This window comes from Vidua chalybeata, chromosome 6 (assembly GCF_026979565.1).
Source record: "Vidua chalybeata isolate OUT-0048 chromosome 6, bVidCha1 merged haplotype, whole genome shotgun sequence".
Classification (NCBI taxonomy): domain Eukaryota; kingdom Metazoa; phylum Chordata; class Aves; order Passeriformes; family Viduidae; genus Vidua; species Vidua chalybeata.
In genome coordinates this window covers 32,792,190-32,810,199 of record NC_071535.1, presented here as the reverse complement: position 1 = coordinate 32,810,199, position 18,010 = coordinate 32,792,190, and the positions used below count along the sequence as shown (strand labels likewise).

Here is an 18,010-nt window from a genome sequence, read left to right as displayed (position 1 = left end):
AGATACTACTTCTTGTTTCATTTGTTGTGTAACAGTAAGCAGCTGCTCCTTTAGATTGAAAAGGAAATAAAAGGAAAGGGAATAAATAATGAAAACTATTAGATTCTGAAAGAATAGATAAGATAGCTTTGGCATCTGAGTATAGCATGACAAGATTGTTTTAAAAGGCAGGTGACAAATTGCCATGAAGCTGAGAAATAACACTGACTGTCTGAGCAGGTACAAATCAGAAGCTATATTCTGAAGCAGGGCAGGATACCAGATTAGCTAGATTAATGGTCTAATTTACTACAATAAATCCTTTAAAATATCTTGTCAAAGTGCTATTCTTGGATTTTTTTTTCCTTCATGGACAGAACTATAACAGGTGCTCAAATATAATGGTGAATACCTTAATCAATGTAAAGTAGATTTTGATGGGAAGTCTAATTTCCAGATGGCAAAATCTCTCCATTTCATTTGGTGATTTTCAAAGTCAGAGTGACATTGTGCACAAAAAGTGAATGTGCTGTTCTAACATACTGCAACTTATTAAAAAAGTTATACTCAGATATATTTCATATTACATCTGATCATCTTTTGTTAATACCTTGAAGAAAATTTGTTATTTAAGGACTGCATACAGTTTACGAAACTATTCATATACATCAGTAAGGAACAAATCCAAACTTCCTTTCAACACCTGGAGCAGATTGTGTCTGCATAAATATTATGTGTATTTTACATACATTTTTGAAGCTGCATAGTAATTTGCATAAAGAGTGCATTCATTTTTAACTATATCTTTATATTCTCTGCTAATTTTGTCAGCCTGATAAACAGAGTATCTACACTACTATCCCAGTTTCCTGATCCTTCTTGTTCAGTTTTGTGGAACAGAATGAGCAGTACAATCTGGAAATTGGTTGCAGGGTAACTATTGTGCAATGGCAGCAGCAAGCATCCAGTAAGCAGATGTGTGACATTGCAGCTGACACTTGCTTTCATTTGAAGAGAGGATGGCAGTACAGCAGGAACACCTTCTGGATTCATGAAAAATTCTGGTTATCAAAGTTAGTTTGTGGAAAACTTATTCAACACTTGAGCCGTCAAGTGTGCTGTCTTTGAACTGAAAAGATATACAAGAAAGCTTAAGAGCTTGAACAAGAAAATGATGCAAGTCTCATTAAAATAGACATCAGGCATGTAAATTTTCTCCTTTCCACTCTCAAAAGAAATAGCTACATTATAGTCAAGACCAAAGAATTCTCTGTGTTTTAAGTGCCAGTTTGAAGTACCCTAAATTACAGTGTAATTTTCTCATTCACACAGAAATCAACACATGTTAATTCACTTTTGTGGATCCTATTGTTGTGCTTCACTGTCATTAATTATCAATCTGTCAGCTTTTTCTGTGATACAACCCTTAACAGCAGCAGTTTGATACATGCAATTAAATCGCTCAGTTTTATAATTTAATACAGAAAACAAATAACAGCAAATGTTCAAAAAATCAACTACCACTCTGCAGTAGTGAGATCCCAGTTAAAATGGGACTGGAACCTTTAGTTAGGACTGACTTATCAAGCCATTGTCACAGTACAAACCCCATAGTTCACTACTAATTTCCAGGACCATTTCCACCACGTTCTTTGCCACAGGAGTCTGGTTCATTCAATGTAACCTCATTACCTGACAGTCACTTCCAGTCCTTGCTGCCCATTGCCATATACAGCTGTTACTATTGGGTGACTAACAGAAACATTTGTGGTTGTTGCATTTCTCTATGCAGCAGCCTGGGCTTTTATAAACACAGGTCTTCTGGTAACCTGTACTTGCAAAATGTGTGCATGCACCATCACAGTCAGCACCTTGAACCTGTGTGCTTTACAGAGATACTGGACACAGATACAGAAAGATACACATGCACCATAATGCACCAGATGCATGCACAAGTGTCTATTGTGAGTTCAAAAGCAGAGCTGGCCAACCTTTCTTGCCTGCTGTTTTACTTTATTTGAAAGTATCTCAAGCATTTCAGTTATATGCTGAAAGACATGATTCTTCACAAATTCTGAGGAGCTACATATTCCTGGACACACAGTGAAAATGGAAGAGCTTAGCAGTGATCCTACACAATCACACTAGAGACCAAAGTATTCCAGCTGCTCTCTAAACTACAGTAGTTGACTGTAAACTTCAGCTGCAGGTGTCCTGAGCTTAGCACATTCTGGATATGTTCCCACAAACTGGCAACAGTGGTTTGTGCTACTTTTGCATGTTAGGAAGTCTCTTACCTGCTAAAGAGATGTTCCAGATGAACACGTTTAACTGAGGTACAAAGACCTGCTAGAAATTCCCCTTGCATGCAAAGATCCCAGTCAAACTTCTAGTTCTGCCTCCAAAATAACAAAGAATTTGCCAAATTAAAATTTTCATCAAATAACCAATGGACTACTTGTACTCAGAGATCTCATCAAGCTCAATGACATTTCTTCTTGAGGAAAGATGGTATATGGATTTGATCCTTTAAGATTAACTCTCATTTTTTAACTGCTCATTCAGCTGAGGTGACAGATTTCAAAATGAATAGATGAATGCAGCGAGGCATAAAGACAGAGTCTGTCACCCACTTCTCACCTCATGGCCAAGAGGAGTATTTTGCATATCAGTAATTTGCAGGATGCAGAATGGTGCACAGATGCCATTATTTTTAGCCAGCTAAAATCCACCTTCTGTAGAATATAATATTGAATGTAAATCAATGAATACATTTCAATCGATGCAATTCAATGAATGAATATTTGACGGTAATAGGAATTCTGTGTTTTGACTAGTATGGTTTTTGAAAGCAGAAGAAAATCCGATTTTGATGATGCATGTAGTAACATATGGACACACTTCTGCGACTGTATTTGTTTCAAAATTCTCAAGTGTATTTCATCATGTTCTCATAATGTATCTTCCTTTTACCTACTGTGGTATTTCACATGATCACTCTGAACAGATGCAGTATGTTTTCCCTAGGAAAATAGGCCAGCTTGTGAGAAAAGCTGGAATAATTACAGCAGCTTTTGGCTTGTTCAACATAACTATGTAAGTTTTGTCTATTTGACAGCAATATTAAAGAATCTCTCTTTGGTACTTTTTGCTTTAATTGCTGCTGCAAATATAAATGCAGAATATTCTTTTTCATGTTATTTTTATGAACTTGTAGGGATTTTGATTAGAAGATTAGAGGCCTTCAGTTAGAGGTCTTCAACTTTTTTGCTGAAGTAACCATGAGAGCTGTCTAATGCCTTCAGTGGTTTTTTTTCTATATTAGGATGATAATAGATTTTCCTCCACTGTTTCCTTCATCTGTTTCAGAAAACCTCCACTCATATATATGCCAGAATGACAAAAGATCAGAGAGGTCAGAAAAAACAGCTAGCCATGGGTGTGCTACAGGAAAAAGTCTCATGCATAGAAGCCAGGTGCTTATGTAGTACAGGCACATTCCTGTGTGAAGGGTCCTCAATGACATCCTTGTCTGCTGCTTGTGTACATTCAGCTGCAAGCATTTCGGTGTGAACTGTAAATTTTTCTATAAATGCTAAAAGAACAGGACCAAAGCTTTGATAACAGCTGTCTTCACCTGCTGTGCCACTGTACTAACTCGTGAGCACTTAATTCATTCTAAATCCAGTATAGTGTGTGCCCTCTGAGTGTAAGAAGCAGCCTGAGAACTGCTGGTTTCCACTAATTAAAAAACTATCACTGGCTATTTTTGCTGGCTGAAGATAAAGAACCTTATCAGTACACTTACCAGAAATCCATTAGCTTTTCTAAGAAATTGGATGGGATTACATAGGTAAAGATTTTTATTTTATCTTCCTTCTTACAAAGGAAGCGAGTCAATATGGATTCACTGAAAAGTTTTCACTCCTGGAGAACCAAATATTCAACAGTTGTAGCTGTGTTGAAATAATATGACTGAAGATTACACTACACAATATAATAATCAATGCCAAAGACATTGCTGGCATTGCACTGGTAAAGATGTCAGTGCACTCGTGAGTCTGAAGGGCAACTGTGGTTCTTTTGCAGTTCAATTACTTCAATGAGAACATTCATGAAATGAGAATTGGCTTATACTGACACAACTGAAAGTAAAATATATGATGGATGTAATTAGTGCCAGTTGTTTACATATAGCAAATAATATCACCAAATCTGACTCATAGTGAAATGGCATTGTAATCACTGAATGTCTTACCTTTTCATTTTACTTTAGCTTCAACTGTAAGAGTAAATTTTAAATAAATTTAAAAGGAATTTAAAGTGATTTCATTCCGCCTGAAAACTGCTCTAACTGCTATTGATCTACAGTATGGATGTCTCTAGGACAGGTAGAAATGCAGTCCCTTAAAGCAATGCCTCAAAATGAAGGCTTCTCTAGGAAGCTCCACCCTTTATAGAATCATAACTTAATCACTTGGAAAAATGTCTGTCTCCAAAACAAAAATGACTTGGAAGCCACAGATTAGAGACAATATAAAAAGACCATTAAAAGTTCCGTCATCAGGTGTGTCCTAAAACAAATAGTTATTTTTTAGAAAATATCAAATGAAATATGGCATCGATTTTTGTTTACTAAAAAAATACAAATTCCCCATGAAGAGCAAACTATAGTGTTAGAAATAAGTGAAGAGAAGGAACTGAGAAACTTATCCTATTTGAGACCAGCAACTTCATTTTTTGGACAGCTGTTAGTTAGTGGAAGGAACCAGAACTTCATTTGTCTCTATAGTACTGGACCATGTCTCTTCAAGCGCAAAGATGTTTTTAACATAACGAAATGCCCACTGCCTGTTCTCCTGCTCTGGAAGCAGAAGCATTTTTTATTGCTCATGTTTTGGGTAGGAAGACTTATTCTAGGGGCTGGTTTTTGTTGGTGCTTTCCCTCATACTGCTTAGAAGAGACCAAAGGCTCATTTAATGTTTTATGCAGTAGCAATGAGGTGTGTGAACTGACTTGTATGAGGAATTCCAAGTCCATCACCTGCTGGTAGATTTCATCTTTTAAGTAATTTCAGATAAAGTAGACAGTCTGTATCATGTTTTTCACATTAATTTAAAATGTTTTAAATCCTGCAGATTCTCATAAATTAAGGTTTTTTTTGGATGTGTAGTATAGCAAAAGGCTTAGTCCATTACATGAGGAAAACCTAGATTTATAACAACCTAGCTTCAGCATGAATAACTAATTGCTAAACAAGAACCAGTTTTTTGAAAGCTAAGGATATGGCTGATTGACTCAGTCATGAGAACAGCGACTCCAACTTTTTCTTACAATAATTGGGCCATTTACCCCAGTGAGGATCCTCACATGTGAAGTTTTCAGGTACTAGTCTTCAATAGGATTTTCGTTCCATTTCTACCTATTTTTATTTCCTACATGAAGGAAACTATAGAAACTCATTGTTTCTGCTTGTTAATGGAGAAAATGACAGGTAGTTTATTCTCCCTCTGTCATCACTCCAGCTCCTTGGGCCTACCTATGTTAGAGGGCAAGTTCTGAAAATTAATCTATATTATTAAACCATCTCCCTAAGTAAGACATAGTATATAATTGCACGTGTATACTGGAAAAAATGCATAGTGCATAGTTTAGAGGTTTCAGTTAACCTGCTTTAGAGATGATCAGCATAGTGGTGGAAAACCAAGTATGCATTATCACAGACTCATAGAACATCCTGAGCTGGAAGGGACCCATGAGGATCACTGAAGTCCAACTCCTGTTATGACTGAAGAATCATAACAGTGACTTCCCTGGACTTCACTACTACCTTCAAGCAGGATTTTTCCCCACTTGCTCAGTTTTTAAAAGGGAAAAGCCTTGATGGATAAAGATGTTCGCTGCTACTGATAAGTAACGTAAACATTGTCATTTTCTCAATGTTGTGGAGCCATGTAAGTCTACAGTGCACTGGTGCATAAGAACTTAACTGAAAAGGCAGTGCTACTTAATGGACAGAATAAAACACCATCTGCTCCTGTATGGCAAATGTTGGTTGGATCCGTGCTCCAAGCTCTGCCCTGACAGACACCTGGCTGAGCCTGCCTGTGAGCATGCACGTGCCTCAACGTCCCAAGTGGTTTAAAAACAGTGCTCACCAATCTGGTAGGCCTGTCTCCGCAGTGTTCTGGAAGCTCTGTGTCCCTTCTTCTTTAAAAACATCTGGCTTCCTGAGGGTAAAGGAAGCAGAAGGGGTATAATAAAGAGCCAGGGAAGGAGAGAGTCTCCTGGGGTCAAAGGGAAGCTCTGTGCCCAGCTGTGTCCCCCTTGGTGGCTCTAGATATTCAAAATCACCATGGGAAATGCTTCCTCTTTGCAAGGCAGCCAATGGAAGAGAAAGGGAGTGCAGGGGAGCATCTTTCTCTTACAGTTTGGATGGGCTTCTCCCAAGGAATGAAGAGTAAAGTTATGGAAGGATTTAGGCTCAACTATGCCAACAAAGCATAGTTCATCTTTCCTTGCAGTGTCTGTGGAGAAACTTCTTTACTCTTGACTTCAAAATAAAGCAAAATGAAGTGTTAAACAACTTGACGTTTTGGAAGGAGGACGACAGATAATGGGAAAATATTTGGAGATGGGCCCCATTGAAACATCTTTACTCACACTTTTAGCTTCTTATTCAGGAAATAGATCTTAAGGCATAATAACTGTCACCTTCTTAACTTCAAGGGGGAAAGAGCTGTAATTATCCTAATTTTATAACTCCATAGTCAATAAAGATGCCACTTCATTCATGAGAAGCTTCATACCCTGCTACAAGAGGCAGGATTAGAAAAAATGTCCAAAACTGAGAAAATTACTCCTATCAGGACCTTATTTAAAACAATTAATGATTTGTTATGAATTCCCAATTATGAAAGCAGCATTACCTTTTACACATACTTCTTCCAAGTCAGTTTTTCTGTGAAAAAACTATTTTAGATAGTGTCCTTTGTAACAGAAATAGGAAATGAATAGAAATTATGTTTTTATGCTCTTAAACGTAGGGCAATTAAATGTAAAATGTAAAAGAATCTTCATTGGACATGAAGAGTTATAAATATACCTCTTAAAAAAGACTGAAATCAGATATTCATTATTGAAATGGACCATGTCATCAGTCATCACTGTGTGACTCTTGAGCCATTTCTTCATATCAGCTGGCTGGACAGTTAACAGCAACAAAGGCAACCTCCCTCCCCAGTCCATGGCCAGCTGATCCTGCACAAGGCAGCTTCAGTCTGGCATTTCAAAGATCACTTTTGTGCACACTCATGTCCTGTCTGACTGGGGAACGTGAGAAGAAGACTAGGCCAATGTCCCTACACTACTGTTACACATGCCCACAGTCACTGCTAACATGAAATCTAAAATCCTCTTTTATCATCTTGTAAATCCATGCCATGTTTCTCCTCATAGTTCATAAAGAGGGTCTGTCAGATTGAATGCATACTAATGTTGATAGGAAGTGATGGAAAAATATTTGAATTATTCAGGTTAAAAGTTTAGATGTCCATTTCTTTCTGACAGGCTTCCCAAGAAAGCCATTTCCTAAAATGGCTTCAGTCTCTCATTTTCTCTTCTATTCATTGTCAGAATAACAAAGTCAATCTTTATTTCTCAAAACAGGGTCCCTGTGTCATGAAGTGACACACAAAAGACTTTTGGATTTCATGAAAGATCCCAGATTCTGGTTTAACCACCAATGTTACAGATAGCAGTCTCAAAAATCCAAAATCTTTTCTAGCATGATGCTAAGCTCTGGTGTGTAATTTCTGCTGGTACTAGAGTTCTCATTTTATGCTTCTACTATGTATTGTCCACTGGAATAACATAAAAATTAATTTAATTCTCTGAAATAATACTTAAGAGATTATTTGCAACCAGGAGAAATAAATCTCTTTTTTATGATTTAGTATTTAAAATAGCACGAGAACCTCCCTGAACTTGCTTTTCTTTGAATTGTAAATAAATATCCAATCTCACTTTGAAATGAATATCAAAGCATTTGATTTAGTTTCCTAATAACTAATTGCTATCACTGTTAAAATTATGCTTTACTTACCCTCTGAATCAGTCTAACTTGAATACATAGGCATTGCTGCTGAAATAGAAACCTTATTCATTTTGTTCTCCATGTGGCTCAGTATAATTAGAAGGTAATCAAGTGATCTTGTAAGAACATCTGTTGAATTAAACAGCCTGAATTCTGGTATTACTTTAGTACACAGTCCATCTTTTAACCACTTAAGAAATTTAATGGTTCTGGTCCTGGGAATACAAAGGTGAGGACCAAAATAACCTTCTAGTTCTAGAGGAGATTAGCTCTTTATATATACATATGCTAGAATTTGTATTTAGAGGATTCTCAAATATTTTCTTAAATCTTTACTTCTTAGGATATAAACCTCCAGCCTGTAAATATTTCTTATATTCTTGAATCCTCTATATATCAATTCATATTTGGCTGTATTAACAATATACTTAACCCAGTTTTGTAGGTGATTCCTATCATTGACACAGTGACCCATCTTCAGTGTTCACCACATCTTTGATTGTTCTGTATCTACTGTTTTTATTAGTTTTCATTATTTTCTTCTGGGGTATTAGTAAAATTTCAAGCCTCAAAAATTTCTCAGTGACTTGGGAACTCAAATTCCTATATATGCTCTAGGCATTAAGAAGATTGAAAATCATTTAAATGAATGATACTTTGGCCTCTAGAAGCTGAAGTTCTCTTGAAAACAGAAATTATCTCTCAAAGTGCTTTTAAAATTGTTAACTTAAGCCTCAAAAATAGACCATAAAAATAGTAATTTTTATTTTCCTTCAACAAACAGATTTCCTCTGTTTTCAAAGATAGGATTTTCAAAGTATTTTGTCCTCTTTATTATCTGTTCTTTACTGTCATGCGCTACTACTGAGCTGTGATTCTAAACATGCTAATTCAGGAAGGAGCCCATGCTTGTGTTAAACACAGTTAGGAAAATGACACACTGCTCTGCATTAGCTTTGCACCTGTCACCTCTACAGCATGACATTTTATTACCTGTCACGCTATGTTGTTTCCTACTGGTACAGAAGACTCCCTGGGACTTGCACTGTCCCATTTCACAAGTTCATTTTTCACCTCTGTTTTGGCTCAGACATTCCTTTGTGTCTCATACATTAGATGAGATGACCTGTCAATATGACATCTTATTTGAAGATTTCCCTAATGATTATCAAGAGTTGTTGTGACAGATATTAAACATTTCTGCTTGAAAAGGAGTATATTCTTGACAGGGCACAAGGAAGGAGAGGACATCCACATTTGAAACACCTTCAAACCATTACTCTGTGTCCCTGCATTCATTAGGATACAATCAAAATTTATAACACCATTGTTTTTTGAGCAGAACTGGAAATGAAGCCACTTTAGAAAAACCTAATATTGTGACATTTATTGTGAGGTCTTTTCTCTAAAAAGCATTTTCTTGCAGTCATTTGTTAAATGATACTACTACTACTACTACTACTACTACTACTACTACTACTACTACTACTAATTTTGTTCACAGTAGATTTGCTTTTACCCAAGCTGGCATTAAGCTGGAGCAGGGAGAGACTAGGATTCTGTGCCTGGATTCTGCCCATAACTCATTTTCTACCTCATATGATGATATATACCAGGCTGATATTGCATGAGAAATTTTGGTGTTGGAGCAGTTTTTCCACTCTCCTCCCTCCACTCTAGATGTTCCACCTATAACAGCAGTATTTACATGCAAGCCTCACAAACACAAAAGATTTAAACCCTTTTTGGAATGGCAAACTTAAAATTGAAGCGGACTAAATCCTTCAGTAAGATTTCAGTATCCATTCTAAATATGAAGAGGCTCTATCAAAGCTTTTATTTTAGGGATATCACAGAGTAATAGTTAGAACAGCAAGGGTGATTTTTAAGAGGTTTACTGTCGTTTAGGAGCTCTATTTCCAACAGTATGTCAAAAAGGAAAGGTAACCAAATAAGAAACTAAAGACCTCTCATGTAGAAAAGCTCTCATAAAATGCTGATTTAATAAATATTCAGATAAATCTTTCAAGCAAGTGACGAAATAATATGAATTTCCTGAAATTTTCTCCTAAAGAGAGAGATTCTTTCTCTCTCCACTGTGAGATCACACACTCATAAATGAAAATGCTGCTGGAAGCAACTAAATATTATACATGCCTCTCAGAAAAATGATAAGGGAATTAGAAAATAGGGGAAAGAATGCAGAGAAGGGGAAAATGCACTCATGTAAACAAAGGTAAAAGCAGAGGAAACTGAATTAATTACATACGTGATCAAAATTCCTTAGCAAGCTTAATAAGAAAGTCTTTCATAGAAGAAAAGCTGTCAAAATGGAAGATGACTCTGTAAAACAGAGGCCCACACTGCAGCAGATTTTGCTAGGGCTAAACTTTACACTTTAAACAATGGAACACAAAGAACAACACAAATGAAATAATCAGACACAAAAATATCCTGACAATTAGACTTCTACAGATCAGAAATGAACCTTACTTTTATCATTGGTTTAAAAACAAATAAATTCATAAACTATAAGCAAAGCAAATGAAATTAGTAGCCTTTTTAACTTGGTCTTGTTAATAGGAGGCAACATTCAAAAGTACATTGGAATACCAACTTTAACTGGACAGTTGTTTTTATAATTTTTTAGCAAGTGACTCTGAGATTCAGACAAAAAATACAAGACACAACAGTAACAACAATATCAGAAGGGTTCTTCCTTTCCTTAGTTTTGCATTTGTTTCTTGTGTTGCAGTAGCTCTGAAAATGGATATATCTTCCATTTCTACTCAGAGATGTGTGCTTTTCAAACAACTTGGCTTTTACGTGCTAAGAACACAAATAGAGAAAATCTTGGCTTCTGGCCAGACTTCACTTCAGCTGTATATCACATTCCCAGGTCTGTTCCTTTCTCCTATTGCTTTCTTCTAGGATTTCAACTATAAACTTTCTCTATGGGTTTTGGAATTGCTGGTTTTTATTTTGAATATTGAGTGATATTTACAATTTATGAGAACATAAATGATGGTGACAATCTCAGAAATCATTAAAATGCTCCCAAAATAAATATAATATTGGTTTCAAATGAAAGTACAGCTTTAGGCTAAGTCAGACTTGAGTGGTCAGTTCAAAATGTAACTTCACGTATGACTAATATGCAAAGGCATTTTTAAAATGCTTCTAACTACTCTTCAGAAACCCAGACATTCAGTGTGCTTCCCCATCTTTTCACAATCTCTGTGTTTACATGCATCACATCACTTTAAAGCAGCTGGGCAAGCTATTTTTTTATCTAAGCACCTCTGAGTGACTTGTATGCTGAAATTAGATATAGGAATAACATCTAATTTTGTCTTTGCAAATAGTACTCTAAAAAAAATTTATGCTTGAAAATTAGATCTGCAAATATGATTGAAGAGGATTTCCATGGTTGTTAGAAACCTGACCCATTACAGCAATTGTAATACTCAACTGTGCTCCCTATTAGCTGCTGTCTCAAACTCCATTAGTGCTTACGGTGCACAGGAAGTGGTACTCCCAGTAAAATGAGGGAAAATTTACCCCACTAAAATGGTATTAAAAAAAGGAAATAGGAAAACAATCACCCAAATCTAAAGTATGGGAAAGAAGAAATATATACCACGATACATTAAAAAAAAAAATACAAGTTTTAAATTTTTCCCTCTGAATAGTATGTTTGCCAGTATTTTTACTACACCAGTAGATATTGCAGGTGTATAAAATCTTCCTGTTTTTCAATGTCTGGATACATATTATACACACAAAATGCACATATACATGAGCACACACAAACACACATGGTTTAACTGCAGTAAACCATAAAACAGACACTGAAGGCTTGTTTCTTCTACAAACGTGCTACCTAAAGTGTCAAAATCGTACCCTTTGCAACATCTTTCTGGTAAGTCTCCTGCATTTCTCCAAGTGCCACAGTACTCCATCAAATCAGTCATGTTAGTCCAAAAATATGTACTGAAATATTTGTATGGGCAACACTCTGTTAGCTTTATTACATAATGAAATAACACCATACTTTTTATCAAACTGATTTACACAACCAGATTTGCCTTTTGAGTGAAACAGAACTGCAAGTGCATTTTGCTGTAAAGATATGGATTGGGCATGTGAGTGTGGAAGAATGGCAGAAGACTTGCTAAGACTGAGTCTTGATATCTGGTGCAGAAGATTCTTACCTAAGTCAACAGTACTATTCTTTCAAAACTTACTGCAAAGTACACTCTGCGATTGGAGGATATTATTTCTATTCAATGAGTAAAGTAACTACCTCTGCAGAAGCTGCTTTGTTAGCATGAAACAGAAAAAAGCAGAAAACCAAACATTTAAAAAGAACTGTTACTACCTTTGCCAAGGTAATACTATCTCAAGACTCAGAGATCATTTTAATAGCTAAGATTCAAAAGAATCAACCTCTCCCATAACTGAAAGCAAAGCTGCAGGCACTTCCTTAGACTGATATATTTGTTTGCTGCCTGGTGTTCAGCTAACATCTGACAAGTAAGAAAAGGTCATAAAATATATTTGTAAAAAATATAGAAAAGCAAGAAGTTCTCTTGGGCCTTAAATCTCACTCACTACAAGAAAGACATGCCAAAGAAAAGCAATGAAGCTGTTGAAGGATCTGGGGCACACGTCTGATGAGGAGTGTCTGAGGGAACTGGAATTGTTCAGCCTGGAGAAAGGAGGTGTAGGGGAGACCTTATTACTCTCTACAACCAGGAGGGTAGAGCCAGGTGGGGATTGGTCTCTTCTCCCAAGTAACCTGTGACAGGATGAGAGGAAATGGCCTCAACTTTCAGCGTGGGAGATTTAGACTGGATATCAGGAAAAAAATCTTCTCTGAAAGGGCCATCAAGCGTTGGAACAAGCTGTCCAGGGAAGTGATGGAGTTCCCATCCCAGGAGGTATTTAAAAGACATGTAGGTGTGGCACCTGGGGACATAGTTTAGTTGTGGACTTGACATTACTGGTTCGACTTGATGATCCTAAAGGCTTTTCCAACCTAAATGATTCTATGATTCTAAAGTTGTTTGTCATTTATTACTGAGAGCTTTCAAAATTATCTCCACAGACTCTCCATGTCTAGAAGAAACAGAACAGAAACAATTCCTGAAAGCAATGGAGTACATAGCTACAGTTTTGCACAATGACCTTAAGTTAAACTCTCCTTTTGATAATGTTGACTTTACAGCAAAGTTGACACTATACCTATTTGATTAGGACAAAACCATAAAGAACAAACAAGATTTACACTCTTATTTTTCCAGAGGGGACTACCAGGGAAAGCATCTTTTCCACTGGATGAAGCCATTGGTAACACAGAATGTAAGTTGTCATTGACAATAATGTTGGTAACAGTAGCTATTATTTTTGCTCCTGCAGGTGGTAAAAAGTTCCACCTACAGTATTTTGCTGAAGAAAACCCCTGCCAATCCCTCTACACAGAGATGACTCCGGGACGTAAGAGACTTTTTGTGTCTGTTTTCTTTTTTCTTAGCTACACAAATCTAGAACCTGATCTCTGGATATAAGAGCTTCATTTGAAAACTTTACTATTTATGTTTTAAAGTTTAAAAAGGTCTTAAAATATAGAAAGCTATAGTGATCTAGGACATTTAGATACCACTCCTGGAAAGAACAGCCTCATAAGTTTAGACTCTGTATGACATCACCACCTGAAACTGGAAGCATTCATGGGCAGGAGGGCTTGATATGTATTGCTCTTTGGAACTGCAGTGGTGTTTTGCTAGGCTAGAGAAGCAAAAAGGGATACCTGGATGCAGTGAGAGTATCCAGAAGGGTTTGCCTTCCCTAAGACCACAAGTGTGATGTCACATTCCCTGTAAGAGTAGTTCAAAGTCAACTGCATTTCCTGCAGCCACCATGCAGGGTGGTTTAATTATTGCAAAACCATGCAGTGGCTGGCCCATTCGTATACTTTCTGTCAAGCTAGTGATGTTTTGTATTGAATACTGCTTTAAGGACAGCTGGGTTTGAAATTACCTGTTCTGTAATAGTAACCTGGTTGGATTCCCTTTTAGTCCCTGACTGGGACCTTGTCATCTGCTTATCTGCTTTTTTTTTTTATTTTTACTTTTAATTACCCACTGGGATGACCTGAACAACTCCCCATCAAACCAAGTCTATCAGTTGGTTTGATACCCGAGCTGAAAAGCAAGAAAGACTATTCAAAGCCTCTAGGTCTCAATACATTGAGGAAATATATTATGCTGAGAAACTCAAGCCATGGATAGCAGTCACTACCCAGTCTTGCAAAGGACAGGAAACTGAACACTTCAACCACTTATCCCAGAGCTCTCAAGAGATGTCACTTCACTACCACTGGGAAACAAGGAGCAATCGCTGTCAGATGAACAGAAAGACTGATCAGTAGGGTGCTACTCTGTGGCAATCAAAGTAAACATCATTAAAGTTTAAAAAAAAAAAAATTCTTCCACATATTTCTGGAAATATTGAGCAATATGCAGCAGTGGGGCCTTTCTCAAAAGACTCAGAATATGACAAAATTTTATACTATAAATAAATTTTGTCATAGAAAATAAACTCTGAGAGAAACTTCCTTCTCCCTTTATTTGACCAGAAAAAAAGTATAGCTGCTGTAGAACTGTCTCCCCTTACGTGTTTTAAGTATAGTGCTTGGAAGGATACTGCAGCAATAAATTCAATTTTCAACAGGAAATAGATTATCTGTTTCAACAAACAGAATGCAAAACAAATTAAACACCATTAATTTTTTTTCTTGCTATAATGAAAAGGGTGAAATACTTTCTCCAAGATGTGCCTTGTCACAACACTGTGACATTTGTAATGAGTGACATTTTCTCTGGTATTTCTTTTTCCCATGGATGCCATAAAGTGCATCACATGAATATGAAGTGACATCTTTACTAACATGTGGTACTTACTTATCACCCACAATTCCCAAGTTGATTGTTGGATAGCCGTGTTCTTGGATTGTAGCTAGGAGAGTTGAACGGTTACTGTCCCGAATCTTTCCTGGCAAGAGGTCATCCTCAGGGTTCAGCAGCTATAAAACCAGAAACACTCTCAGTCAGTCTCCTTGGAATACTGTGCTTTACACAAGTGAGAATTTTTTCTTCAGGTTGGAAAGGATATTTTTAGACATATATCATGAAACATATGTATAAAGTGATTTAGTGAATTTAAATTAATAAGATATGTAATGTGCTTGTTTAGTCCAATCCTCCACGTTGTTTCATTTTTTTCTACTGGTTCATGTCTGCACAACATTTTTACTCCTTATGAGGACATGGCTTCTAACCTCAGACATTAGCAATCAAACCAAAATCTATTAAGTTTTCACGTTATTGTTCTCTTTATATGGTTTTAAGGGAATCTGATTGATGTTGTTAACCAGATTTAAAGAAATTAATGAACATTTTGAAGTTCATTGTTTGCTTACCAAAAAAGATATTTTTAAAATACAACAGTCTGCTTCAGATTAATAGACAGAAGCCTTATGCTTAGTTCTTATATCAATTACTGTTTTGGATTAAAAACTTTCTCTCAAGATAGTCTATTGTGGCAATTACCTCACATGTGTTATGTATTTTGGAAGCCAAACTACAAAACATACATATGTAAATGAATGTTTTATATATATTAGAAATGCTAATGTAGGACACAAAAGGACAATACAGTATCGACAGGAGGTAAATAATAATACTACTAATAAGAATGTATCTGTCAAAATCACAGCATTAGGTAGTAAGGTAAGAATAATGAGAAGTGGAGCATGGAAAATTTTATGCTTTAGCTTGCATCTCTGTTTCTGTGAAGATTGTCATAGGATGTTAAAGAATGTTTTAACATTTTACAAAAGAGAATGTCTACATCAGCAAAGGACCCTTTAATGACATGCAAGAATCTTCAATCATATGGAAGCTACTAATCAGAAAATCACCACCTGTAATCCTTGTAGCTCTATGGATTTATTCCTCAGTTAGTGGTTTGGTTCCTGCATGCCACACCCTGTTTATGCTGTGAAATCTGGCAATGATCTGTACCCTAGATGACAAATTTCAACCTACGAAAACTTTTCAAAATCTTTCAAAACTGAACATATTCAAGCTGTATGAGAATACAGCTACTGAGTTAATATTTGTGGTTGGATTTCAAAAAGTTTGTCTTAAAGGACAGTCAAAACTTCATGCTGTCTTAACCCACATATCTCAGCCCACATGTTCTTTAGGTTTTGCTCTTCCTATTCTTTCTCTGTCCTGCTGCTGGAAGAAGTGAGAGGGCACAGTTGCTGGCCTGGGTCAACACACCACATATGTAAAGTTAGTAAGTTAAGTTAATCTTAAATCTGATTTTTCTGATGTAGTTAAAGCAATTATAAAGCTGGTCTGCTGTTCTACCAAAAGGAGAGTCTGGATTTCAACATATGCTACCATAAGAAAGAATACTGAGGCACAATACTGCAACAAGGCATTTGGTAGACCTATTCAGTTTCCCAAGACAGCTTGTCTGCCATTTGTGTTATAGACAAATAAGGTGTTGCTTAAAAGAAATTACTCTTCAGTCATGACTGGCAACATGAATTACAACCCCAACTACCCCACAGACTCTCCCTTGCTGGCAGGAGGAAAACAGCTGGGACATGGTTGGATACATTACCAAAATTTTGGCAAAGAGAGTGTGAGACCTGTGAGAAAGCCCCTAAGCGAGAAAACACAAGCAGATTATTATTATGGGTTAATGCCTCACAAAAATAGCTCATGTCAGCATGAGTTGCCATCAAAAGTGAGTCTGCTTGGGAGTAGGGTGGAAATCACTATCCAAAACATTGCCTGAAAAAATACAGTATTTCAGACTATAATTCTAAACAAACTTTTCTTACCTCATTCCCTGTTGACATTACTGCAACCACTGGAAATTTGTTAACTTCTACTTCAGTTACTCCAACAGTTGCTAAGAGACCAATCTCAGATGGACCCATGTGGGTTCCTTTAGCCAGCACACATTCACCTCTTTTAATGTCATGTCCTATGGGTCTGAAAATCAGGACAGAAAAACAACATGAAAGAGAAACAGAATGAGATTCAAAGTACCTTTCCTTCATTGGTCCTGCTCCAGGTCAGGAGTGCCCATGTATGCTCCTTAGTCTGACTGTCAAAATGTCAGTACCACTCATGACTGAAAAATTACTTTGAAATTCATCAGCCCTTCAATTCCTAACAGAGGTATTTTAATAAATACAAACCTGATATCTTGGCCTGGTCGAGCTTGCACCAGGATTCGAACTTCTAGTTCTTCAGTGCCCTACAAACACAAGGACATCACATATGGTCAGCTGAACTATTCAAATAAGATCAATGCTTAATTTCTTAGAAGTCTACACAGCAGTCATTACACTGAGACGTTATGGCTTAAGCATCATATTGTTCTCCTGATTTGTTTGTCAAGGTTGTAACACAATGTGTGCTAAAACTGAACAGCATTTTAAGAAATACTCTTTATGATGAGCTCACTAGGGGAGGACCAGCACTGAATACGTAGTTTTAGCGTCCCATTTTTTTTTTTTTTAATAATACCTGTGTTTATCTAGCTTTCCTGTTTACATCGTTGCTCTGGTATACTGAGTGGATTCTTTCTATTCCTCTCAGCCAACTTGATCTGGTCAAACCATTTCAAAGATGGCACTTCAAACATCCATTAGTCTGGCAGACAGTAGGCCATTACATTAGCAGAAAGGTGGAAAGAAGCTATGTGCTGCAGCTGTTTCAGGATTTTCATGTAGATTCCTGTAGTGGATACTCCTACTTGAGAGCCTTGTATGAATCAGAAAGGGGCTCATTCATCTTGTTTATTTACTGTGAAAAAGGGACAGTGGCCTGAAGAATCTGAGGCAT

General features: G+C 36.7%; 1 protein-coding gene across 20 annotated transcripts in view; it reads right to left on the bottom strand.

Annotated features, from left to right (window-relative positions):
- Nucleotides 1-18,010, bottom strand: part of GPHN (gephyrin) — a 275,204-nt gene that overhangs the window by 13,487 nt on the left and 243,707 nt on the right. For 11 of the 20 annotated variants that reach the window (XM_053945528.1, XM_053945531.1, XM_053945536.1 and 8 more), the window contains 3 exons: nucleotides 17,362-17,420; nucleotides 16,999-17,152; nucleotides 15,041-15,162 (listed from right to left, as the gene is read on the bottom strand). In XM_053945528.1, coding sequence (XP_053801503.1) covers nucleotides 15,041-15,162; nucleotides 16,999-17,152; nucleotides 17,362-17,420 — 335 coding nt within the window. Of the gene's footprint in view, nucleotides 1-2,338; nucleotides 2,379-6,138; nucleotides 6,211-15,040; nucleotides 15,163-16,998; nucleotides 17,153-17,361; nucleotides 17,421-18,010 lie in introns of those variants that run through there. The other 9 variants (XM_053945523.1, XM_053945527.1, XM_053945526.1 and 6 more) reach the window with 2 other exon arrangements.